Genomic DNA, 26,298 nt, shown 5'->3' on the forward strand with positions numbered 1-26,298 from the left:
GGGGGCTGGGAATTGCAGAACAGGCCAGCAGGCTGGGGCAGTCCCCGGCCAGGGCCTGACTGCGGACAGCGCAGAAGGCAGGGGCCAGAGAAGACGGGTTTGGACAAACGATCGATTCCCATGTGCTCTGTCACAAAACGGTTTGCCAACAGAATCTTTGTATGGGTTATAACTGTAGACAATTAACCTTTTTCAACATGCCTTTAAATATTTGACAACAAATTTCATGATATAATGTGAAGTGGAAAAATCAGGATAAAAATTATATACATTACTTTGCTGATCTTTTTTTTAAGGATAGAAATGGGTGGGGGAGAAATAAGGGGAAAAATACATATATATATAGAAAGATAGAAAGGAAAACTCACCAAAACATCAATTCTGGTTGTCTTAGGTTGGGAGACTGGAAAGGAGACAGATTATGAGCGATTTTAGATTGTTTTAATATTTTCATACATTTTCTATAATGATCATAAACTACTTTCATTATCAGAGAATGGGGGTTGGGTGCAGTTCAGTCCCTGGTGGGGGAACCCACGTGCTACATGGCACAGCCAAATAAATAAATAAAGTAAAATAAACTTGGAGTGGCCACTGAAAAGTTATGCATGATAATGCTGTTCTTTATCATTAGTTCCATCTACTTTCACTTTCCAAGGGCCCTCTGGGTAGGCCCATCCCCACGGCCCTTCTGCTCTGAGACCCAGATCATAAAGCCAGCTTTCTTTTTTTTTTTTTTTCATTTATTTTTATTAGTTGGAGGCTAATTACTTTACAATATTGTGGTGGGTTTTGTCATACATTGACATGAATCAGCCATGAATTTACATGTATTCCCCATCCCGATCCCCCCTCCCACCTCCCTCTCTACCCAATCCCTCTGGGTCTTCCCAGTGCACCAGGCCCGAGCACTTGTCTCATGCATCCAGCCTGGGCTGGTGATCTGTTTCACCCTAGATAATATACATGTTTCGATGCTGTTCTCTTGAAACATCCCACCCTCGCCTTCTCCCACAGAGTCCAAAAGTCTGTTCTCTACATCTGTGTCTCTTTTTCTGTTTTGCATATAGGGTTATCGTTGCCATCTTTCTAAATTCCATATATATGTGTTAGTATACTGTAATGGTCTTTATCTTTCTGGCTTACTTCACTCTGTATAATGGGCTCCAGTTTCATCCATCTCATTAGAACTGATTCAAATGAATTCTTTTTAATGGCTGAGTAATATTCCATGGTGTATATGTACCACAGCTTCCTTATCCATTCATCTGCTGATGAATCTAGGTTGCTTCCATGTCCTGGCTATTATAAACAGTGCTGTGATGAACACTGGGGTGCACGTGTCTCTTTCAGATCTGGTTTCCTCGGTGTGTATGCCCAGAAGTGGGATTGCTGGGTCATATGGCAGTTCTATTTCCAGTTTTTTAAGAAATCTACACACTGTTTTCCATAGTGGCTGTACTAGTTTGCATTCCCACCAACAGTGTAAGAGGGTTCCCTTTTTTCCACACCCTCTCCAGCATTTATTGCTTGTAGACTTTTGGATAGCAGCCATCCTGACTGGCATGTAATGGTACCTCATTGTGGTTTTGATTTGTATTTCTCTGATAATGAGTGATGTTGAGCATCTTTTCATGTGTTTTTTAGCCATCTATATGTCTTCCTTGGAGAAATGTCTGTTTAGTTCTTTGGCCCTTTTTTTAATTGGGTCATTTATTTTTCTGGAGTTGAGCTGGAGGAGTTGCTTGTATATTTTTTAGATTAATCCTTTGTCTGTTGCTTTGTTTGCTATTATTTTCTCCCAATCTGAGGGCTGTCTTTTCACCTTGCTTCTAGTTTACTTTGTTGTGCAAAAGCTTTTAAGTTTCATTAGGTCTCATTTGTTTATTTTTGCTTTTGTTTCTAATATTCTGGGATGTGGGTCATAGAGGATCCTGCTGTGATTTATGTCGGAGAGTGTTTTGCCTATGTTCTCCTCTAGGAGTTTTATAGTTTCTGGTCTTACGTTTAGATCTTTAATCCATTTTGAGTTTATTTTTGTGTATGGTGTTAGAAAGTGTTTTAGTTTCATTCTTTTGCAGGTGGTTGACCAGTTTTCCCAGCACCACTTGTTAAAGAGGTTGTATGTTTTCCATTGTATATCCTTGCCTCCTTTGTCGAAGATAAGGTGACCACAGGTTCGTGGATTTATCTCTGAACTTTCTATTCTGTTTCATTGATCTATGTTTCTGTCTTTGTGCCACTACCATACTGTCTTGATGACTGTGGCTTTGTAGTAGAGTCTGAAGTCAGGCAGGTTGATTCCTCCAGTTCCATTCTTCTTTCTCAAGATTACTTTGGCTATTCGAGGTTTTTTGTATTTCCATACAAATTGTGAAATTATTTGTTCTAGTTCTGTGAAAAATACTGTTGGTAGTTTGATAGGGATTGCATTGAATCTATAGATTGCTTTGGGTAGTATAGCCATTTTGACAATATTGATTCTTCCAATCCATGAACACGGTATATTTCTCCATCTGTTTGTGTCCTCTTTGATTTCTTTCATCAGTGATTTATAGTTTTCTATGTATAGGTCTTTTGTTTCTTTAGGTAGATAAACTCCTAAGTATTTTATTCTTTTTGTTGCAATGGTGAATGGTATTGTTTCCTTAATTTCTGTTTCTGTTTTCTCATTGTTAGTGTATAGGAATGCAAGAGATTTCTGTGTGTTAATTTTATATCCTGCAACTTTACTGTATTCATTGATTAGCTCTAGTAATTTTCTGGTAGAGTCTTTAGGGTTTTCTATGTAGAGGATCATGTCATCTGCAAACAGCGAGAGTTTCACTTCTTTTCCTATCTGGATTCCTTTTACTTCTTTTTCTGCCCTGATTGCTGTGGCCAACACTTCCAAAACTATGTTGAATAGTAGTGGTGAGAATGGGCACCCTTGTCTTGTTCCTGATTTTAGGGGAAATGTAAAGCCAGCGTTCAATCATACAGGTCATCTGCCCTGACCAGAGCCCCCTGGTAAGAATTAGCCACCTTGTGAGGTGGGGCACTGGGAAACATTTATTGAGTAGCCACTTAGGTGCAGGGAACTTTCAGAAGTTAATTGCGTTGCATTTAATTTCTCCCAGCCTTACTGAGCTCTTATTGACATATAACAGACATATTTAAATTTAAGACGTACAACATGATGATTTGATATACGTATACATTGAGAAATTAGAAACACAATAGGGTTAATTAGTTAACCCCTGCATCCCCTCACAAAATTACCTGTGTATGGAGGGATAACACTTAAGATCTACTCTCTTAACAACTTTTAAGTATATTTTAACTATAGTCACCAAACTAGACATTAGATTCCTCAGAATCTACTCGTTTTATAGCTGGAAATTTGCGCCCTTTGACCAGCATTTGCCCTTTTCCTCACCTCTCGCCCCTGGCAACCACCTCTCTACTCTCTGTTTTTATGAGTTCCGTTTTTTAGTTAATATTTTGAGTTCAGTGTTTTAGATTCCACATATAAGTGAGAACATACAGTATTTATCTTTTGCTGTCTGGTCTACCTCACTTAGCATTATGTCTTTAAGGTCTATCAGTGTAGTCACAAAGGCAGTATGTCTTTTTATGGCTGAATAATATTCCATTGAGCGTGTATATGTATGTGTATGTGTACATATATACATACACATGTATATACACATACATACACATCTGTAAAAATGTCTATTCGTGTCCTCTGCCCTTCTTTTCTCTCTTGAGTTGCATGAGTGCCTTATATGTTTTGGACAGTAACCCCTTTTCGGGTGTGTGAGTTACAGCTACATTCTCCATCCTGGAGGCTGCCCTTTTGCTTTGCTGACCGATTGTCTCACTGTGCTGAAGCTTCTCAGTGTGGACTTGTTTATTCTCGCTTTTGTGGCTTGTGCTTTTGGTGTCATATTCCCAAAAATCGTTGCCAAGATCAGTGTCAAAGAGCTTTCCACCTGTACTTTCTTCCAGAAGTTTTACAATTTCTGGTCTTACATTTAAGTCTGTAATCCATTTTTTAAAATCCCCATAATTTGGGGGAGAGGTACAAAATAGGAGTTCAATTTCGTTCCTTTGTATGTGGATGTCCAGTTTTTCCAGTATCATTTATGTAAGCAAAACCATCCTTTTCCCATTGAATATTCAACTCTTTTGTCAAATGTTAGTTGACTGTATATGAATGGGTTTATTTCTGGCCTCTCGATTCTGTTCTGTTTGTCTTGTTCAGTCACTCAGTCGTGTCCAACTCTTTCAACCCTATGGACTATAGCATGCCAGGCTTCCCTGTCCTCCCCTGTCTGTGTTTCTGCTTTTATACCAGTTGATGCTCGGAAAGATTGAAGGCAGAAGGAGAAGGGGACAACAGAGGATGAGATGGTTAGATAGCATCACCAATTCAATGGGCATGAGTTTGAGCAAGCTCCAGGAGAGGGCAGGGGAGGACAGGGAAGCCTGGCGCACTGCAGTCCATGGGGTTGCAAAGAGTTGGACAGGACTGAGCGACTGAACAATAACAGCCATACTGTCTTGATTGCTATGGCTCCATGATAAAGTTTGAAATCAGGAATTAGGATGCCTCCAGCTTTGTTCTTCTTTCCTAAGATTGTTTTGGCTATTCAGAGTCTTTTATGGTTCCATACACATTTTAGGATTTTTTTTTCTATTTCTGTGAAAAATGTCATTGGAATTTTCATAGGAATTTTCATGGAATCTATAGATGGCTTTGAGTAGCATGGACATTTTAACAATATTCTTTCAATCTATGAACACAGAATATCTTTCCATTTATTTTATATCTTCTTCAGTTTCATTCATCACCATCTTATTTGTTGCATTTAATCTTCACAGTGAGGTAATTATTTTACCAAATGGGGAAGCTGAGGCTCCTGTAGCTTGTTAAGAGTGGAATCAAAATTCAAGCCTCTGGTTCAAAGTTGTGTTCTTTCCACTAAACCAGGAACCGTGCTGGACCTGCCCTGCAGAATCCGCTGTGTCCTGCTGGCTGGGATGCAGACACCATCCCCAGAAGTGCTGGGACAGTGACTCCTGTTTTTTCTGCTTTACAGATGGACGATGAGGACTCCATTCTGCCCCGGAAGCTTCAGGTAGCCCTGGAACACATTCTGGAGCAGAGGAATGACCTGGCTAGTGAGCAGGATGAGGGGCCCCCTGATGGCAAGCGAGGTAAATGCTCAACCACCTCCCAGACTGCACCCCCGCCTCCATCCTCAGAGCCAGGGAGCAATGGACTATGGGCATCTGTACACTTGGCATGGGGATAAGTCAGGAAATGGGCAGCGAGGTGTACGAGGAGAGAGGCTGGCGCTCACCCCCTTCAGCAGCGAGTTGTAGGAAAAACCTTTCCCACCCCACCCCCAGTTTAGCCCTAAAAAATCTGTTTAAAGGTAGGGAAGAAAAGACAGGCTTACTGTGGGGAACCTCTTTCATGGATCATCACAGTCGGCCTTCCAGGGACCTGGAATAGCACCCTTGTCTTTTCTGACTGGTTCCCAGAGGCTCTGCCTCTGCCCTCAGCGGTCCTGGTCCTCCCCTGCTCTGCTCAGGCCCTGAGTCCAGCCCCTTGAACGAGGTGGTGTCTGAAGCCTTTGTCCGCTTCTTCGTGGAGATCGTGGGCCACTACTCGCTGTTCCTGACGGCGGGCGAGCGTGAGGAAAGGACGCTGCAGCTGCAGCGAGAGGCCTTCCGCAAAGCCGTCTCCTCCAAGAGCCTCCGCCGGTTCCTGGAGGTCTTCATGGAGACCCAGACGTTCCGGGGCTTCATCCAGGAGCGGGAGCTGCGCCGGCAGGATGCCAAAGGTCAGGGGCCCCGCCGTCTCCTCGGGTGTCGCTTTCCCTCCGCTCCCCACGCCCAGAACCCCGCTTCTAGTTCCGGTGCGAGTTCTCCTCTGTCCTCGTCTCTCCAGCTTGACCATACTCTTAGGGACACCCTTTCCCCCCTCTGTGGCATCTCTTTCCCGTTTCCTCAGGCCTCCTCTTGTCCCTTCTGCCCTCCTTCCTCACCCTCTCTGAGGGGCCCCAGGGATGGACAGAGGAGGAGAGGCTGGCCCACACCCTCCACTCCACGTGCTGCGACCGACGCCCAGCGGGCTGGCCATGGGGAAGGAGGACAGCAGAGAGCCCCCCTTCCCGGCCTGGGGAGCCCGAGGGCCCTGTCTCCACCCCCTCCCCGTGCCCCGCTCCTCAGGTTCTCCTTTGGGTTCTCCTTGTCTCCCTCAGTGTCCCTGTCCCTGTTGCTGGGTTCCATCATGCCTCTAGTGATCAGGAGCGGGAAGTGTGCGGAAGAGGATGAAACCGTTCCTGTCTCTTTCTTCCATGCTCTTTAGGTCCTGTGGGGAATCTGAAAGCTAGAAATATCAGGAAAGGCCGCCCCAGGTGGGAGCTAGGCCAGAGGACCAGAGAGAGAGATGATTAACCCTGAGGGGATGCCACCCAGTGAAGAGGGTCGGGGGTGTGGGAGCAGCTAACCCAGGCCTGGGTGTCCTCTGGTGTTGCGAACACAGACCCTGAGCTAAGGCAGCAAAGCTCCACATCCCCAGAGCTCTGTGCAAAGCAGAAAGCGGGGCTTTGTACTTCAGATGATTCTGATGAGGGTATCCGGAGAGACAAGAGAAGGTGGATTAGAGACTGGGAGGAGGCACACAACTCCTGATGAAAGAATTCACTAGAAGACCTGCCTGGTACATGGACCACTGTTTGACAGAAGATCAGTGGGAGATGAAAACAGTAGCCTGAGGCTCCAGACCTGGGCGAGAACTGAAGGTCCCTGCCTGCTGAGGTGACCTGCCCACCCCGCCCTCCTGAGTCCCTCAATGGCAGCCAGGCTCCCAGGAGGCAGGCCACTTGGCCAGGGGCCCTCTTACGGGAGATCTCAAGGAGAAGGAAGGACCGGGACCGTCTGGTTCTTCCCTGAAACTACAGGCCTGACACAGTCCAGGTGCTTAGAAGGTGTTCGTCGAGGGAAAATAGGACTTCACGTACGAGCTAGCTTTACAGCTTTCCAAAGACATTACTGCGTGAGGCTGGGCAATTATAAGGTCAGGGGAAAAAGCCCTTTTAAATCTTTTGATTCAAAACATGTTTATAGAGCAGCTCTGTCTCAGCGGCAAGGTTTCTCTTGTCTGCGGCAGTAAGGAAACGAACACGTGTAGAAGCACCAAGAGAAGGAACTGAAGTGACTGGGATTTCTCTCGTCAACAGGTCTATTTGAGGTCCGAGCCCAGGAGTACCTGGAAACACTCCCCAGCGGAGAACACAGCGGTGTCAACAAGTTCCTGAAGGGACTAGGTGAGCCCCAGGGGTCTGGGTTCCCGGCAGCAGCCCCCGGGGCCACGAGGTCTTGGCTAGTTCCTGCCACCGGAGCTGGGGCTCATGACACTGAACTCTGAGGCCTGCGCCCACTGGGCCCAGTCGGCCTCTTACCAACCTCCAGTTCTGCCGTGCCCCCGGAGCGGAAGCTAAGGACACGCGGCCCTCTCCGGGCACTCCTGGGCCCTGGCTGCGTTGCTGTTCTTTCACTCTTACCTCCCACAGTCTTCTGGGGAGTGGGGCTTAGAAGTATGATGAATGGAACCAGAGAAGGGGGCCTGCCGGTAGAGACCTGGCCCAGCCTCCAGATGACCCTGAAAAGTGGAAGTGTAAGAATTTCAGTAAGGACTGCAGTTTAACCAGCCAAAAAAGGCCCTTGCTAGGAAATGGAGGAGGAGAAGAAAGCAAAAAGCATGAGGGAGGGAGCAGGCTCCAGTGAGGACGAGCTGCGGTGAGGACAGCCCCCCGGAGGGCCTGCAGGGTCAGAGCCTCACCCGGGGGGCCAGTGCCTGGGAAGGGACCACCGACCTCCCACAGGGCCGGGCCGGGCATTTGTTCCCCTCAGGACTCCCAGGGAGGCGTGACAATCCCTGCGTCCTGTGTCACCATTTCAGAAGCAACGTCTGCAGCTCTGACAGTCTTCCCTTCAAAAGATCCCTGTTCACAGGGGAGGAGCATGAGGAGTGCAGAGGGCACCCAGGCTGGAGGAACCCCCTAATTTCTCCTGAGCCCTGGGGTGAAGCTTGGGGGTGGTGTGGGAGCCCCAGTTGTCCACACCACAGCTGGTGTGAAAAGGGCAGGATTTTAACTCGGCTCCTCTGTCTGCCTGGTGCAATGTTCTCATTTTCTTTTTTTAGGCAATAAAATGAAGTTTCTCCACAAGAAATAGCCCTCAACCCAGACTCCAGGGAAAAGTTCCTCCCAGGGCAACCACATGTCTTAAAAACTGTCCTGGCGGTCTTCCTGAGAAGTCGGGTCCTTGGTTGTCCCAGGTGCTGGGATAAAGGCCAAGATGGTTTCTGGCCACCCCTGAGGTCCTCCCTGGGGACAGGACCCCAGAGCTGCCGGCAGGCAGCTTCTTCAAAACAGCACTGGAATTGGGACCTGGGACCAGGCACGTTCAAAGGGATTGTTTTGGGTTGTTGGATTTGGGGTGGGTTTTTTTTTTTTTTAATCTTAGATATTAAAAAAGAAGAAGAAGAAAAGTGTTTGAGTTTTCTTTTTATTTCGCCAAGGCTAAGACAACTGTCCTACCCTGTGTCATGAACCTTTCCCCGGTCCATCCTGCCTGGCAGCTCACCCTGGAGCCAAGAGGAGGAGACTGGGAAGGAGCGGCCCCCAGGGACTTGGAACCGAGATGCTCCCTGGGGCAGAACTGGGGTCAAGGGAGAAGCACCGTGGCGACACCCGCAGGCACTGCAGACCCCACTCCACGGGTGTCAGGGCGGGAGTCCTCTCGGGGAAAGGATCGGCAGGTAGTGGAGTCAGGTCTGTGCTGGAAAGGAGGACAGAGGACAGCAGCAGGATTCGGTTTCCTGGGATGAACTGCTCTTTCAACCCGGCTGGTGACGCCACCTGGTGGCCGAGCCCGCTTGTCATCATGTCGCCGACGCCTCTGGCCCCAAATGGACCTGACTCTCCTGGACAGCCTCTTTTCCCCTCCGAGGGCCCAGAGCCCTCCCCTGCCCGCAACTCCACGACTTTTACAGGTACACACAAAAAGAGGCTCTCTCTTCGTAAGATGTTAATAAAATATTCTTAGGGCTGTAAAGTTTACAGTGCTGCTCACCTTAAGGCCCACAAGCCATGGCCTGGACCCCATTCCTATTTTACTGCAGGAGATTTTTCCCATCTCCGTGTAGGGCCCAGAACAGCACATGTAAAGTCGTACATCTGTGTCGCTACCTGTGTAGGATGAATGGAGGGACTTCTGTTGTCATCAAGAAGCAGCATCAATGTCGGGTACATACACCATCCGAATGAACTTACAAAACAGAATGAGACTCAGAGACTTAGAGACCGAAACTATGGTTGCCAGGAGAGGTGGGGGAGGCTGGGGGAAGGGACAGTTAGGGAGTTGGAGACAGACGTGTGCAAACTGCTATATTTAAAGTGGATAACCAAAAATAATAATAATAATAAAGTGGATGACCAGGAAGGACCTACTGTACCGCACAGAGAACGCTGCTCAGTGATATGTGCCAATCCTGCGTGGGAGGGGAGTTGGGGGAGAATGGCTACATGTTTATGTATGGCTGAGTCCTTTCACTGTTCTCCTGAAACTGTCACATCTTTGTTAATCGGCTATACCCCAGTACAAAATAAAAAGTTAAAAAAGAAAAAAAGGAGCATCAAAACTTTGGGGACGGCTTCCTCAGACTTGTACAGCCAGAGAGGCGGGGGCAGGAGGTGCGGGAAAAGGCTGCACTCCAAGGGGTGCTATCCTGCCCCGGTGGGAAGTCTTGGGCGACACAGACACACTCTCAAAGCAGGCCTCAGGGCCGCCCCACAGCCAACCCGCTGCCTAGTATCCCACCAGGTGGGTTCGCTCTGGGTGGCACCAGGAACCCTACAAAAACACACAAAAGGAATGTGCTCTGACCCTGGCAATGGCCCTGGGGCCTGGGCTGCCTGGCAGAGGTTCTTGACCTTTAAGGAGTTGGGAGCAAAGAGGTCTTTGGAGAAAAAATAAGAACGAGAGGAAAATGAGGAGAGGTCGACCTCTCACCCTATACTAGGGGTTCTTAACTAAAGTCATAGTCCACCAAATTGTATCCAAGATTTGGTGTGTCCATTTGATTCGGGGGCAAGAGTCCATAGTTTACATCAGATTCTGAAAGGGGTCCAAGGCTCCCTAAAAGGATAAGAACATAATAATTACCTAGGTGTATAGATATGTATGGTTGGGGGTTGGGGAAGACCAAAAGAGAATCTCTGGGTGTGGGGACTCAGGAATTTGTAACAAGCGCCTCAGATTAGTTAACTTTATTAGCACCAATATTCTGCTGAAAGATGATCACTTTCTTAATATTTTGGAATATACTTTCTTTTCTAACTTATTTCATATTATATTGTTTACTCAACACGTCTCAGTGAATAAATATATACTTTTGTCAACATTTCTAATGGCAATGTAATATTCTGTTTTGCAGATATGATAAATGTTATTTTACCAATCCTCATGCATGCAAGATATTTCCAATTTTTAATATCGTAAAGAGCATTGAGAAAAACATCTTTGTAAAAGTTTCTCAGTACATATGCCTCGTTTTCCATTTTAAAGATTATTTATTTACTTATTTTTGGCTGTGCTGGGTCTCTGTTGCTGTGCGGACTTTTCTCTGGTTGCGGCGAGCAGGGGCTACTCTCTAGTTGCGGTGCGCGGGCTTCTCGTTGCGGTGGCTTCTCTTGTCGCAGAGCATGGACTTGAGCACAGGCTCAGCAGCTGTGGTCCAAAGGTTTAGTTGTTCCACGGCCTGTGGGATCTTCCTGGACCGAGGATCACACCTGTGTGTGTCTCCTGCATTGGCAGGTGGATTCTTTACCACTGAGCCTCCAGGGAAGCCCCCTATTTTCATTTTTGCTTGAAGTAAAATATATATACAGAAAAGTGCTCAGATCATGAATACACAGTCTGACAAACTTTCACAAAGGACAACATCCAGGTACCAAGTCCAGGAGCAGAACATCTTTGGATGCAGTTCACCTTACCAACATCCCTCCCACCCTACTCTGCATAAGTTTAAACTAAATCAGCTAAGGAAGTGCCTTCATTTTGCAAAGTGGTAATTAAGGAAGGGGAGCATCAGAAACCAGAGGAAAAAAATAGGGTTGTGATTCCCTACTCACAGTCTAGGGCAGACCTCGGATGGACAATGCTATTTGGGTTTAGAAACAAAGTGTAGCCAAGAAGCATGAGTGTGTTAAATAGAACACGGCCACTCAACCTTTTCATCTTACCTCACACTAACAGTCTGTCCAAGAACCAAGTCCTCCAATTCCATTAGAAAAATTAAGAAGAAAAAACCTTATACATTTTCCATGAAGAGTGTGTATGTAGAGGCATTCCATTATCGTGTTTCAATTCAGGGTCAATCACATGGTCATGAAAACCAGTTGGAGCAGGACTTCTGGGTGGGTTTCATTGCTGTAGACTATCTGAGACACTGGTGGGCAAGGGAAGGGATGAGTGGGAGCAGGTGTGGCTGGCATGTCTTGGTAACTGGCCGGAGATAGGGAATCTGAAAGAGAAGGTAGCTGTCACCACTGCTGAGACAAGGGAGAGTGAGTTCTTAGAAATTATCACACAAACCTTTTCTCACACAGACCGAGAACAATGAGAAGATCTGCTATTTATTATTTTTTTGCCCATTACTATGTTCAGTTCGGGCTTCCCAGGTAGCACTAGTGGTAAAGAACCCACATGCCAATGCAGGAGATGTAAGAGACGTGGGTAGATCTCAGGGTTGGGAAGATCCCCTGGAGAAGGGCATGGCAACCCACTCCAGTATTCTTGTCTGGAGAATCCCATGGACAGAGGAGCTTGGTGGGCTACAGTCCATGGGGTCACACAGAGTCGGACACGACTGAAGTGACTTTGTATGCATGCATGCATACACACATGTTCAGTTCATCATGTGTGTTATTTGATTACTTGAATGTAAGTATTATGAAGGAAGGGACTGTATCCGTTACATTCAGTGCTGAATTCCCAGAGCCTTAGATCAGTGCCTGGCACAGTCATCTCTCGGTAAATGTTTGCTGACCAAAGCAACAACTCCCACAGTAGTACTAAGGTGGGACTATACTGACTCTGTCGCAGGCAGCAAGCTCAGTAGAGATGCATGGGTACCCCTCCAAGTCAAAGGACTGCTTCATCAGGAGATGCCAGCCAGCTCCTGACTCTAACAGCCACTTCCGGTAGCTCAGATATCTTGTTTTCAGCACAAGCACCAAGCTCCTAGGAGACCACATTAATAATCAGAAGGTTGCTCGGTGAGTAGGAAAGCAGAGCAAAGGTATTGGAGAGTCTTCAGGGACATCTCCCCAGGAGGGGAGGGGAGCCTGACGGACTTCCCTGTCTCACAGAGGGTCTGTTTCCCTGGACATTTCCCCTGCCCCCACCTGGCCCTCCTTTTTTTTCTTTCCCCTTTGTTTTATTTTACTGGGGGGAAATTCACGTAACACAGAAGTCCATTCATCACTCGATGGATACTTGGGTTTTTTCCACCTTTTGGCTATTGTGAATAGTTCTGCAACAAACATGTGTTCATGTATTTGTTTGGGCTTCCCAGGTGGTGCTAGTGGTAAAGAACCTACCTGCCAATGCAGGAGATGGAAGAGGCACAGTTTTGATCCCCAGGTCAGGAAGATTCCCCCAGAGGAGGGCTTGGCAACCTACTCCAGTATTCTGGCCTGGAGAATTCCATAGACAGAGCAGCTTGGCAGGCTATAGTCCATAGGGTTGCAGAGTCAGAAACAACTGAAGCAACTTAATGCACACGCACACCTTTGTCGGAGTAGTGGACTGAGTTGTTCGTGCTCAGTTGTGTCTATCTGTGTAACCCCTTGGACCACAGCCCTCCAGCCTGCCCTGTCCATGGGACTGACTCTCCAGGCAAGAATACTGGAGTGGGTTGCCATTTCCTCTTCCAGGGGATCTTCCTGACCTAGGATGGAACCTACATCTACTGCGTCTTCTGCACTGGCAGGCAGATTCTTTACCACGGAGCCACCTGGGAAACCCATTGGTTTGAGTATCTGTTTTCAATTTCTTTAAGTATATACCTACGGGTGGAATTACCAAGTCATAGGTTAATATCTACGTTTAAATTTTTGAAGCACCATCAAAGTGTTTTCCACAGAGTTTACATGATTTTATACGCCTGCCCACAAGGTATGAAGGGTGCCCCCTTTCCTATGTTCCCTCCCTTTCTTCAGATTCCAGCTTTTTTAGCTATATCCATCACCTTCCAGCCAAACCTCTCAGAGGGGACCTCATGTGTCTCAGAGGTGATTGGCATCACCTGCATCAGATCCACCTAGGATATTAAGTACAGATGCCTGGAATTCACCTTGACTTATCTGGGACTAAGGCCCTAGAGCCCTTGATTGGCTGCGAGTTTCCCAAATACCTTCAAGTACTTACAGGTTTCTGTCTTAGATGACTCACTTCTTCAGGTGACCCAATCTCCTCCCTTATATGTAAGTTATCCTGTAAGTTTCACTCACAGAGAGTAATCTTAGGGCCAAGTTTTGAAATTAAGACTTTTGCACGCATGGCCCAAGTTCAGTATTACATAAGAGCTGAAATGCTTTAAAGAACAAAAATATTGATGAAAGCCTACAAGAGGCCACAGACCTGGTGAATTCAGGTTGAGTTTTTTTTTGGGGGGGGTGCGGTGGTAAAGAATCTACCTGTCATTGCAGGAGACCCAGGTTCAATCCCTGGGTCAGGAAGATCCCCCAGAGAAGGAAATGGCAACCCACTCCAGTATTCTTGCCTGGAGAACCCTAAGGACAGAGGAGCCTGATGGGTTACAGTCCATGGAGTCACAAAGACTTGGACATGACTGAGCACACATATTAACCACCTTGCCTAGGATTAAAAGCAAACCCACTGCGGTACAGGTTGAACCCCCCCCCCCAAATCCTGAGGAGAGATGCTGCGGGAGTGAACTCAGAGGAGGGCAAGGCTGGAGGAAGTTGGAACCTCAGCTCAGAGTTTAGGAGGGTTGACGTGAGCTGAGAGTTCAGCAGGGTGCATGGGAGGGGCTGGAACAGGCAGAGGAGGAAGGGGAGATTCCTGGCCGAGCAAAGGTTAGTAAGGAAAGCAATAGGCAGGTGAGAAGGGCTGCTTAACTGCTGGCGCCTGTCAAGGCCAATTAACTTCCCTCCCTGGCTTGTCCAGCGACCACGCCTCACCCCACCCAGCTGTTGCGCGGGGTTGCGCCGCCAGCCTGCAACTTCTTCCAGGCTACAGTGAGCCTGGGCCAACCTCCCTGACACCGGGCCAGGGAGCCATCTCACCTTTGATCAACGCTGGGCTCCTTACCTGCCCCTCTGACTCTCCTTGCCCACAACCTTCACCCCTCCTCACCTGACCATAATCCTGAGAGCCCACAGTTCAGTAGTCCTGCAACCGAAGCTCACCACCGGTTGTCCTTCCTACAACAGAGCTAATTACCTGACCTGCATGGGCGGAATGTGGACTGAGTTGTTTTTCTGGCAGATTCAGGCAGACCTGCCCTTCGCTCTCGTGGCCCCTGGACAGGTGTGAAAGGGCTTGTCATCCAAAGGGGCTCTGGGTGGCAGCGGACCCAACAAGCCAGGGGCAGCTGACGTGGGTCCTGAGAAGGGCAGGGCCTGGCCAGCTGACAGCTGCCCTGGGCGACCAGAGCCCCAGTGGTTCCCAGGCTGAGGACGCTTTTCTCCCCTCTCTGCCCTGGTTTATCCGGCCTGGGAAAGCTCTGGGCGGGAGCTGAGGTGGCATGCAGCCCTGCCAAGGCCAAGCCAGGGTCAGCCAAGCTAGGGTGACTCACAGGGTCAGGGGGCGGTGCCTTCCCAGCAGCGTGGGGTCCGTGGGCTCCGCATCCTTGGTTCTGTCCACCCAAATGGCCCCGTGAGGCTGGTCAGGCCTCACTTTGTGTGGAGGTGGAGCTGTGGAACCAGAGGGCTGTTGAAAGCCCCCTCTCTCAAGATGGGGACGTTTGCCTTCTGGGGGTATGGGGCGGGTAAGGGCCCTGTCGTGCACTTTCTAGCCACGTCTAAATGTTACTCTTTAAAAACAGAGCAGGTGATGATTGCACAACAATGTGAATGTACTTAATGCTACTGAACTGTAAACTTAAAAATGATTAAACTATCAGATTTTATGTCTTGTGCCTGCTGTCTTAGAAAAACAATTAAAACGCCCATAGCAATAACGTTGCAATGTAATTTATATTCTGTGCAATTAAATTAACCTCAATGGTAAAGAATCCGCCTGCTAATGCAGAAGACCTGGGTTCAATCCCTGAGTTGGGAAGATCCTCTATAGAAGGAAATGGCAACCCACTCCAGTATTCTTGCCTGAAGAATTCCATGGACAGAGGAGCCTGGTGGGCTACAGTCCATGGGGTCACAAAGAATCAAACATGACTGAGTCGCTAAACAGCAACAAATATATTATCCAAGGGTTTCCCAGGCATTGCAGTGGTAAAGAATCCACCTGCCAATGCAGGAGATGCAAGAGACGCAGGTTTGATCCTTGGGTCAGGAAGATCCTCTGGAGAAGGAAACAGCAACCCACTCCGGTATTCTTGCCTGGGAAATTCCATGGACAGAAGAGCCTAGCCGGCTACAGTCCGTGGAATTGCAAAGAGTCAGACATAAAGGAGCACACACACGTGTATCATCCACACAGTATTTCTACAGGATAAACACCAACTTCTTCCTCTATGCAACTGTTTCCTTTCACACTCCAGAGACTGATCCTGCGAACACTTTCTAAGTCTACATGGGAAAGAAAGTTTGTTGTTGTTATTGTTTAGTCGCTAAGCCGTGTCTGATTGTTTTGCGACCCCATGAACTGTAGCCTACCAGGTTCCTCTGTCTATGGGATTTTCCAGGCAAGAATTCTGGACAGGGTTGCCATTTCCTTCTCCAGGGAAGCTTCCTGGCCCAGAGATTGAACCTGAGTCTCCTGCCTGGCGGCCAGATGATTCTTTACCACTGAGCTACCTGGGAAGCCCAGGAAAATATTATATGTTCTTAAAATTTTGAATTCTCACCATTGCAGGACTGATCCAGAAGATGGTGAAGGAGCCCTTTAATGCCTTCCTCTGAGGTGTGGGGATGACAAACGGAGGCCGAGGACAAGACCTAGTGCATGTGGTTGGCCCAGCAGAATTTTGCTAACCCTTGATCTTCCCTCCTTCCTCTGCTTTCTAGAAGGCAGCCCCTCCTCCTTCCTTTCTCAGGCTCAGAGCTCCTCCGCCCTCGGCCCAGAGATAAGCTCTCTCAGAGGATCAGGCTGTGGTGATAACTGTTTAGGGAGTCACCCCCACAAGGCATTTTCAACCGCGGACTCTTAAGCCAAAACCCCAGAAGTGCGGATTCCAGAGCTGAGACCACTGCTAGGGGAGGGGGAAAGATGTCATTGGTGGTGGGGGGTCTGTCCTGAATGTCACCCCCCTGGGGACATTGCCATCCCACCCTGGTCTCCATCACACCTGCCTTGCCAAGCAGCTTCCCAGCACCCACACCCACCAAAGTCTGAGGCCACACAGCTTGCCTGGGTGCCCCATATAGACGCCGACCACCTTCAGGGCAGCCCTGAAACCTCCTCACTTGAAGTCAAGTGTGGGAGAGAGTCTGAGCCCTCCTGAAGCCCTACTTCTCTGCTGCAGAATCGCCCAAGCTGCTGCCCACAGCAGCTGAAGAGATGTGCGAGCTCTTGAAGTGATGAGAGAACTTTCTGGAATTAGACAGTGGTGATGGTTACACACCTAATAGAGTCGCAACAGCTCTGCGACTATATTACAAACCACCAGACTGTACCCTTAGTTTTATTACTTATTTATTTATTGTTAGGATGCAGCTTGCAGCTTGAAGGATCTTAGTTCCCCAAGCAAGGATGGAACGTGTGTCCCCTGCATTCGAAGTGTGGACCACCAGGGAAGTCCCCAGAGGGTACACTTTAATCTTTAAAAAGATTCATCTTTGTTTCATTTAAAACAAATAAGACAAAAGAAAAAGTGAACTTTGTAGTATGTGAACTATATTTCAGTTAAAGTAAAAGACGAGACCAGCCACTGGGGGACAAAGGAGAGTAAGCTTGGTGCGTGGGGTAAGCTGAACCTGCAGCCGCCCCAGGTTACAGGACCCAAGGGGCTGCAGAAATTAGAAACAGCCCTGCTCACACCCCACCATCAGGAGAGAGAACCCCTCCTCCACCTTCATAGTGTTTGGCTCTGGTAGTGGGGTGACTACTGTCATGGCAACTCCTGTGACCGATAACATAATAACCACAAAGTCTTACTAACAATCCCCCCATACTCTGCTCATCAGGCTTGTTTTCAGGATTCCCTGGCGGGCCAATGGTTAGGACTCGGCGCTTCCACTGCAGAGGACCCAGGTTCAACCCCTGGTGGAGGAACTAAGATTCCACAAGCCACAAGCTGGGCAGAGCGGCCAAAAGAATAAATTAAAAAAGAGAGAGAAAGAGAAGCATATTTTCACTACAACAGCTGATGGTATCATCTCCTCAACCCTTCGCTTCCTGCTTCACTGCATGTTCTGTGCACCTAACTTCCAGCAGTATCTCCCAGATGGATCCTCCTCCCAGGGACTCATCGACTGGTTGAAACCAGACTTCAAATAGTTCGCTGAATCTTGGCCTTGCTTCCAGCCCTGAAATAAAACCTGAAACAGCTCGAACATTCTCTTCCAGACCACACCCCACACTTCCACAGGCCCCTCACTGTTTTATATTTTTTATTGGAGTATAATTGCTTTACAACGCTGTGTTAATTTCTGCTGTAAAATGGAAATCAGCCATAAGTGTATCTGTATCACCTCCCTCGTGAGCCTCCCTCCCACACCCCATCCCATCCCTTCTGGTTGTCACAGAACACTGGGCTGAGCTCCATGGGTTACACAGCGGCTTCCCACTAGCTATTTTACACATAGTAGTGAATACATGAACCCACTCCAGTATTCTTGCCTGGAGAATCCCCATGGACAGAGGTGTCTGGTGGTCCGTAGTCCACAGGGTTGCAAAGAATCTACTAAGCGCAGCACAACAGTGTATCCATGTCAATCCTAATCTCCCAATTCATCCGACCCTCCCCTTTCCTTCCTGTGTCCACATGTCCATCCTCTATGTCTGTCTCTATTCCTGCCCTGCAAATATGTTCATCTGTACCATTTTCCTAGATGCCACATATATTGATTAATATATGATATGGCATTTGTCTTTCTCTGTCTGACTTACTTCATTTATAATAATCTTTAAATCCATGTATGTTGCTGCAAGTGGCATTGTTTCATTCTTTTGTGGCTGAGGGGACTTCCCAGGTGGTGCTAGTGGTAAAGAACCCACTTGCCAATGAAGGAGATGTAAGGGACTTTGTAATAGTTTGATCCCTGGGTTGGGAAGATTCCCTGAAGGAGGGCATGGCAACCCACTTCAGTATTCTTGTCTGGGAAATCCCATGGACAGAAGAGCCTGGCAGGCCACAAACCATGGGGTCACAAAGAGTCAGGCACAACTGAGCGACTGAGTGCACATAATCAACAAAGGATTAGGGCCTAAAATATATAAATAGCCCCTAGGAATCAATAAGAAAAGGCAAACAATCTAGCAGAAAAGTAGGCAAAAGAAAAGCATAAATAGGCAAAAGAAGGCAAAAGGTAAAAATAAGCAAAAGGAGAGGAAGTATAAATGTTCTATAAACAGATGAAAGTGATTTCAAATACTATATTAATCAGAAAAATATACATTCAAACCACTACATGTTACCATTGCCAACCTCACAGATGACCAAAACTTCAAGTCAGACAATTTTTTTTTTAATTGAAATGTAACTCACTTCACATACTGTACCATTTGCCCTTTTCAAGTACAGAATTTGGTGCTTTTTAGCACAGTCACAAAGTTGTACAACTATCAGCATTGTTTAACTCCAGAACACTTTGATCACTTGAAAAAGATTATATCTTTTTTAAACTGCTGAGGGCAGCAGCTTGGGCCATAGCCTGGAGTAAGAACAGGGACTTGGGAGTGTTCAGTTTCTCTGGGATATACACTTTAAAATGTAAGAATGTGGAGCAGCAGGATATGATGGGACTAAATAGTATCGACACTGAAAAACTGACATTACCAAGTAATGGATTACCAATGACCCAGTAATTCCACTCCTAAGCACTATTATTGTTTAGTCTCTAAGTTGTGTCTGACTCTTTGTGACCCCAAGGACTGTAGCCCACCAGGCTCCTCTTGTCCATGGGATTTCTAGACAAGAATACTGGAATGGGTTGCCATTTCCTTCTCTAGGGGATCTTGCAGACCCAGGGACTGAACCTGCGACTCCTGTATTGGCAGGCAGATTCTTTACCACTGAGGCACCTGGGAAGCCCACTCCTAAGCATACACCCAACAAAACACGTGCACATGTGCATCAAAAGATATGTGCAGGAATATTCAGAGCAGCATCATTTGTAATAGCCGGAAACTGGAGGCAATGAAATGTGCATCAACTGTAAAATGGGCGGGCCGAACAATGGAACACTGTGCAACAGTGAAATTGAAAGTCGCTCAGTCGTGTCCAACCCTTTGCAACCCCATGGACCGTATAGTCCATGGAATTCTCCAGGCCAGAATACTGGAGAATACTTTCCCTTCTCCAGGGGATCTTCCCAACCCAGGGATTGAACCAGGGTCTCCTGCATTGCAGGCAGATTCTTTATCAACTGGGCTATCAGTGAATCAGTGAAGTTGCTCAGTTGTGTCCGACTCTTTGCAATCCCATGGACTGTAGCCTACTAGACTCCTCCATCCTCGGAATTTTCCAGGCAAGAGTACTGAAGTGGGTTGCCATTTCCTTCTCCAGGGGATCTTCCCGACCCAGGGATCAAACCCAGGTCTCCCACATTGCAGGCAGATACTTTATTGTCTGAGCTACCAGGGAAGCCCTCAGATGCAACAATGAAAAACCTATAAACTGTGCACATGTATCCATATAGAGTAATCTCACGAACACAAGATACATCAGCAAGAAACGGAGGATATGAGTTAGAGTCCACTTAAATAGAATTTTAAAACAGGCAAACCTAGTAAGGTACTATTTAGGAATCCATGTGTAGGTAAAAACAAATGTAAAGAAAACCAAAGGACAGATTAACACAAGACTCAGGAGAATGATTTGCTTAGGATCAGGATGTGTTACAGAAGAGGCACACAGGATGGAGAGGGGATAAACTGGAGCTTGGAATTGACATATACATGCTACTAAATATAAAATAAGTTGCTAGGAGCTTTTCTGGTGGTCCAGTGGCTATGGCTCAACACTCCCAGTGTAAGGGACCTCCAGCTCAGTCCCTAGAAAGAGAACTAGATCCTGCATGCCATGACTAAGATCCAGCACAGGGTCGTCCCTGGTGGCCCAGTGGCTAAGACTCTGAGCTCCCAGTGCAGGGGGCCCAGGTTCGATCCCTAGTCAGGGAGCTAGATCCCACATGCTACAACTAAGACCCAGAGCAGCCAAATAAATAAGTAAATAAAGATCCAGCACAGCCGGGCTTCTTGGTGGCTCAGTGGTAAAGAATCCACTTGCCAATACAGGATACATGGGTTCGATCCCCAGTCCAGGAAGATCCCACACGCCACGCAGCAGCTAAGCCTGTGCACCACAACTACAGAAGCCCAAATGCTCTAGAGCCTGCACGCCAAAACAAAAGAAGCCATGGCAGTGAGAAGCCCATGCACTGCAATTAGAGAGTAACCCCTGCTTTCTGCAACTAGACAAAAGTCCACACAGGAACTAACACCCAGCTGTCAAATAAATAAATAAATAAAAATTATTAAAAAAAGAAGAAAAGATCCATCACAGTCAACTAAATAAATACTTTTTTAAAGATAGCTTCAAAAAAATAGGAAGTCTACTCAATACTCTGTAATGACCTATATGGGAAAAGAATCTTTAAAAGGAGGGATATATGTCTATGTATAACTGATTCACTTTGCTGTACATCTGAAATTAACACAACATTGTAAACTAACTATTAATACACTCCAATATAAATCAATTTTTTAAAAAACAGGCTTCCCTGGTGGCTCAGTGGTAAAGAATCCGCCCGCCAGTGCAGGAGACATGGGTTCGATCCCTGGTCCGGGAAGATCCCACATGACTCAGAGCAGCTAAGCCAGTGTACCTGAAAGAAAAGCAAAAAACGAGAGGCACACAGGACTGGACTTTCTCGAACATGATGATATTCTACTCCTTGATACGGGTGTCTGGGTGTGTGTTTTGTTGGAGGAAAAACTTTCTCTACACTCTTATGGCCTGTGAATTAGACTTGCAAAAGGCAGATTGATAGGATAAAAGGCACTCAATTTTTTGTTGATGTTTACGTGCATGGAAGTTCACAAAAAGTAAGTGAAAATCAGAGAAATAGTGAGACTCAGGGGTTCATGTGCCATTGTAACAAAGGAAACATGGCTTGGGCTTCAAGGGACAATAAACTGTGGAGAAATGACTAGGAAATGCATGCGGGAAACTAATGACAGATAGGGGTTCTGTTATAAGATCTGCTTGTGCAGACTCATGTCCACACTGACCTTTCCATCTCCGGAATGAGAGTTGCACCCTCTTCCTGGAACCCTCACAAAGGAAATGTATGCCCTGCTTTTAGGAGGAGATGGGGCAGAAGGGCAGAGAACCCTGCCCGCATCTATTCATTCTCAATTTCTTCAATTCAAAATGGGCAGGTGGTGCTGGCAGTTAAGAATCCACCTGATTCGACCCATGAGTCAGGAAGATCCCCTGGAGGAGGAACTGGCAACCCACTCCAGTATTCTTGCCTGGAAAATCCCATGGACAGAGGAGCCTGGTGGGCTACAGTCTGTGGACTGCAAAGAGTCAGACACGACTGAGCACGCAGCCCACATGGACATTGTGCAGCAGTTTGGGGTAGAGGTCGGGGGAATAGATGGACTTCTCACTGGCAGACTGATGGTGTCCTAGCCTCACCTGGGGAAGAGAAAGAGATTAATTTCAGCCACTGTTCCAGATCCTGGCCTGTCCCCTGAGAAGGCCTTGGCACCCAAAGGACAGTGAGGTTTGGAAGGAGGGAGGCACAGAGCCTCTTCCCCCAGCTCTGCCTCCAGGTGACTGTGGAACTTGGGAGACAGCTCCTCACCTCCTGCCCCTCTGTCTCACTACCTGTAAAGTAGGTGAACAGGTCCCTCTGACTCCAGACTTGACTGTCTGCTGCAACGCCTGCGGCCACAACCAAGAAAAGTGGCCTGGAAGCCCAGTCAGGGCAGGACCCCAGGGTTTTCAGCTGATGGGGCAATTGGGAAGATGCAAGAGGGAGGGGGGCCTGGGGACTGTGGCAGGACAGGTGGGGGCATGAGGAGGAGGAAACACAAGTGTCTCCCAGGCAGTGAACAGGCAGTGAGTGCTGGCATCTCCCAGGCAGTGAACAGCTGAGCTGATCTGGAAGTCAGGGCATGCCTCGGCCATTCTTAGCAGCTATTTATAGCTCCTGCACCTCCGCGTTTCGTAGCTGCCTGCAGTGCACCGGCTGCATCCTCTCTGCAGTGATGTCTGACTTCTGTATGAGCACACCGGTCTCTGTGACTCACAGAGGGCTTTGCACAGAACAGGCATGCGACTATGTGTGTTGTCTGCTCCAAGTACTCCTAAACCCATTCATAGTTTTTAATTTCTAAATGTCTTAAATGACACAAAACAGGGCCTTCCCTGGTGGCTCAGTGGTAAAGAATCCTCCTGCCAATGCAGGAGACATGGGTTCGATCCCTGGGCTGGAAAGATCCCACAAGCTGCAGAGTAGCTAAGCCCATGCAACTACTGAAGCCCGAGTGTCCTAGAGCCCCGGCTCTGCAACAAGCCACTGCGATGAGAAGCCCCTGCTTTCCTCAACCAGCACACCCAAAAGTAATAAACAAAAATAAAGTTTTAAAAGTACTTAAAATTGCACAGAATATAAAACCAACAGCTTAACCATTACTGAGCATAGAGCTCCCAGTGGTGGGCATATTCACACTGCTGTGGAGCCATGATCATCCTTCATCCCCCAAATTTTCTCACCATCCTCAGCTGAAAACTGGTACCCATTCTCCCAGTTCCCCTCTCCTCCCTTCCCCCTGGCCCTGAAGCCTCTGTTCTCCACTCTATCTGTTTGAATCCGACTAATCTAGGTAGCTCATGTAAGCAGAATCATGTGGTATTTGTCCTTTTGTGACTGGTTCATTTCACTTAGCATGATGTCAATGTTCATTCATGTTGGAGATGTGTCAGAATTTCATCCTATTTTAAAGCTGAATCATATTCACTCCATCATATTAGTTCCTGGACCAGGAATGGAACCAGTGCCCCCAGCAGTCGAAGTGTGGAGTGCTGACCACTGGACTACCAGGGAATGTAAAACATGTTCTGTTTTATCCATTCATCTGTCGACGGACACCAGGATCACACCACACACTTTTGCAATTCAAATGCAGTGTTGGAACCAGAATCCCGTCTACCAGAGTATAATCAAAAGGAATCAGACAGCTTTCTATTTAAAGACTGAAGGCTTTCATTGATTTAGGGGAGGATCTGATTAGCAGTGGAGATGAAAATGGCAACCCACTCCAGTATTCTTGCCTGGAAAATGCTCTGGCCAGACGAGTCTGGTGGGCTTTAGTCCATGGGGTTGCAAAAGAGTCAGACACAATTAAACAACAGTAACTGATCACCAAGCAAGAAGACTTTATGACAAATGGAATTTTTGTGGGGGGTTGGGGGGTCTCAGGCTCACAGGATTATTGTCCCTGAAACCCCAGGATTGAGAATTCTGAAGGGGAGATACAGGTTGTGGACAGAGAATGGGCTATAAGAGCAGTGGCTCAAGGCACAGCAATTATGGGGGCTGAAAAGGCCTGGGTATAAAGAGTAGAAAAGGAGAACTTACCAGGTGGTCCATTGGCTAAGAAAACTCCAAGCTCCCAGTGCAAGGTCCTGAGTTCCGTCCCTGGTCAGAGAACTAAATCCCTAATGCCTCAACTAAGAGTTCACATGCCACAACTAAAGACCCCACATGCCACAAATAAGATCCCATGTAGCCAAATAAAATAAATATTAAAACAAATATACAAAAGATATCTGGGATTTTAAGTAGGAGAGATATATATTAATATTATTGAAGAGTAGTTGATTTACAGTGTTGTGTTAGTTTCAGGTGTATAGCAAAGTGACTCAGTTATACACACATGTATCTATTTTTTCTTCAGATTGTTTTCCTTTATAGGTTATTACAAAATACTGAGTATAGTTCCCTGTGTTAATATAGAAGGTCTTTGTCAGTTATCAACTTAATATATAGTAGGGATTGATTTTTTTTTTTTTTTTTTTTAAGGTAGGAGATGGCCCCTGAGGTGAAGGAATGGAAAACAGAGTCAGCATGGTCCCTGTGGATTTTAAAGAGACCCGGCCTTCTAGTCTGGCCTGGGGAAGATAAACTGCAGGGCAAGTCCAGAGTCCCTGATGAATGGTCAGGCCCTGTTTCCTGGACACAGTTAACAGGGTTAATCTGTTTTCCGGGACAGCTTGTATGGAGGAAACTTGCCTGGGACTCGGAACCATCCAATTAAAAGGGTAGGTACCCACTGTGAATGTTAACAGCTGCAGGACTCAGAGCTCCGTGTCTCCCACTGCTAGATTGTGATCTGTCCACCGGTGCCAGGCTCCAGGGTGGGGGGCTCCCCACTGCCTGCAGGACCATGGCCAACCCCTCCATGTCCTCCCCACCTCCCCGCAAGCTGGCTGCAGCCTCCGGAAGTGAATTCGGAACTCCTCGCAGCTTCCTCCTCCACCAGCTCTTCCCTGAGCCCCGTGCCAGTGTTGTCTGTCATCTGACTCAGCTCACTCAAAACTCCCTCGGCCTGGGCAGCGCCTGAGGCTGTTACCCCTGCTCTCAACCAGTCTGGCATCAAGGCTGCCCCTCTGACTCCTGAAGCAATTTGCAGATGCCTCTAGGGCTGCACATTCCCAGTAAAAACGTCCTGCTTTGGAGTCAGTTCTAAACTCCTTGAGAACAGGTGCTGTTTCTTTTGGCCTTTGTTTCTCCCATTCATTCACTCATTCATTCACTCATTAGACACATATTCATGAATGGCAATGATGTGCGTCACACCACTCTAGTTTGAATGAATGCCTGCCCTGGGATTGTGCCTTGTCTCATTCATTCATTCATTCTACATATACTGAGTGATAGATACTGGAGGTATAACAGTGACAAATATAACTACAGTCACACTCTCAAGAGATCTTGGAGGTAAGACTGACATTCAAATAATTGCATACTCTACTGTTGCTGTCATAATGAGTGTTCCGAAGGACTGGGAACTGGAGGGTAAGAGTGGATCAGAGGGGTTGGACTTGGTCAGGAGCTTGCAGAACATTTCCCCAAGAAAGTGATACTTAAGCTGAGGTTGGGGAGAGGAGGGACTAGCATTCCAGAAACAAGGAACAGCATGTGCAAAGCCTCATACCATACATTGGTTAGAAATGGAATGTCTGACTGCCAGTGGCTTAAACCATTTTATTTTTCCCCACAACAGGAAATATGCAGTTGGTGGCTGCTGGCACTGGGCCAGCTGCTGCAGTCTGTCTTTTAGGCTTTTCTGCTCTCTGTTCCACCATCTCCTGTATGTTACTTCTTCTGCTCCAGTTGGGTCTCTTGTCTGTCTAGCTGTAAACATCAGGATGATTTTCAAAGGCAGGAGGCAGAGAGGACCAAACAGAAGGCTGTCACTTCTCCAGAAAACCCAGGACTTTGCAACAGGCCTGGTCACATCCTTCCCCTCACAGCTCATTGGCCAGAGCTGGTTATCTGACTGGGCTTCCCAGGTGACTCAGTGGTAAAGAATCTGCCTGCCAATGCAGGAAATGCAGGAGATGTGGGTTTGATCCCTGGGTCAGGAAAATCCACCCTGGAGGAGGAAATGATAACCCACTGTTCTTACCTGGGAAATCTCATGGACAGAGGAGCTGGCGGGCTACAGTCTATGGAGTCACAGAGTCAGACATGACTGAGCAACTAAGCGTGCATGAACAATCATATGGCCACCACGTACTGCAAGGGATGCTGGGAAAGTCAGTATTGCACTTCAGTGGTGGGAATGAGCAAGAGAGAGAAGGCTGGGAATGACTTGGTATAGCCATTGTACACGGTACATGGTGGGAGG

The 26,298-nt window shown here is 47.3% G+C and overlaps 1 protein-coding gene and 1 long non-coding RNA gene across 5 annotated transcripts in view; one reads left to right on the forward strand and one right to left on the reverse strand.

Moving 5' to 3' along the window:
* DENND2A (DENN domain containing 2A) overlaps window positions 1-10,642 on the forward strand; it is a 101,950-nt gene extending 91,308 nt beyond the window's left edge. For all 3 annotated transcript variants that reach the window (XM_070464891.1, XM_020899409.2, XM_070464884.1), the window contains exons 16-19: window positions 5,085-5,202; window positions 5,583-5,834; window positions 7,236-7,322; window positions 8,201-10,642. In XM_070464891.1, the coding sequence (XP_070320992.1) occupies window positions 5,085-5,202; window positions 5,583-5,834; window positions 7,236-7,322; window positions 8,201-8,232 (489 nt within the window). In that variant the 3' untranslated portion in view covers window positions 8,233-10,642. The remainder of the gene's footprint in view (window positions 1-5,084; window positions 5,203-5,582; window positions 5,835-7,235; window positions 7,323-8,200) is intronic.
* On the reverse strand, window positions 10,463-15,123 carry LOC139034323 (uncharacterized). 2 transcript variants are annotated; one of them, XR_011486739.1, is made up of 2 exons: window positions 14,443-15,123; window positions 10,463-11,584 (listed from the first exon to the last, which is right to left on the reverse strand). It is a non-coding gene; the product is annotated as an uncharacterized lncRNA (long non-coding RNA). The 2 variants fall into 2 exon arrangements; XR_011486738.1 differs by having other exon boundaries at window positions 13,492-15,123.
* Between the last annotated feature and the right edge of the window lie 11,175 nt (window positions 15,124-26,298).

The sequence above is a fragment of the Odocoileus virginianus genome, chromosome 1, assembly GCF_023699985.2.
Source record: "Odocoileus virginianus isolate 20LAN1187 ecotype Illinois chromosome 1, Ovbor_1.2, whole genome shotgun sequence".
NCBI classification, from domain to species: domain Eukaryota; kingdom Metazoa; phylum Chordata; class Mammalia; order Artiodactyla; family Cervidae; genus Odocoileus; species Odocoileus virginianus.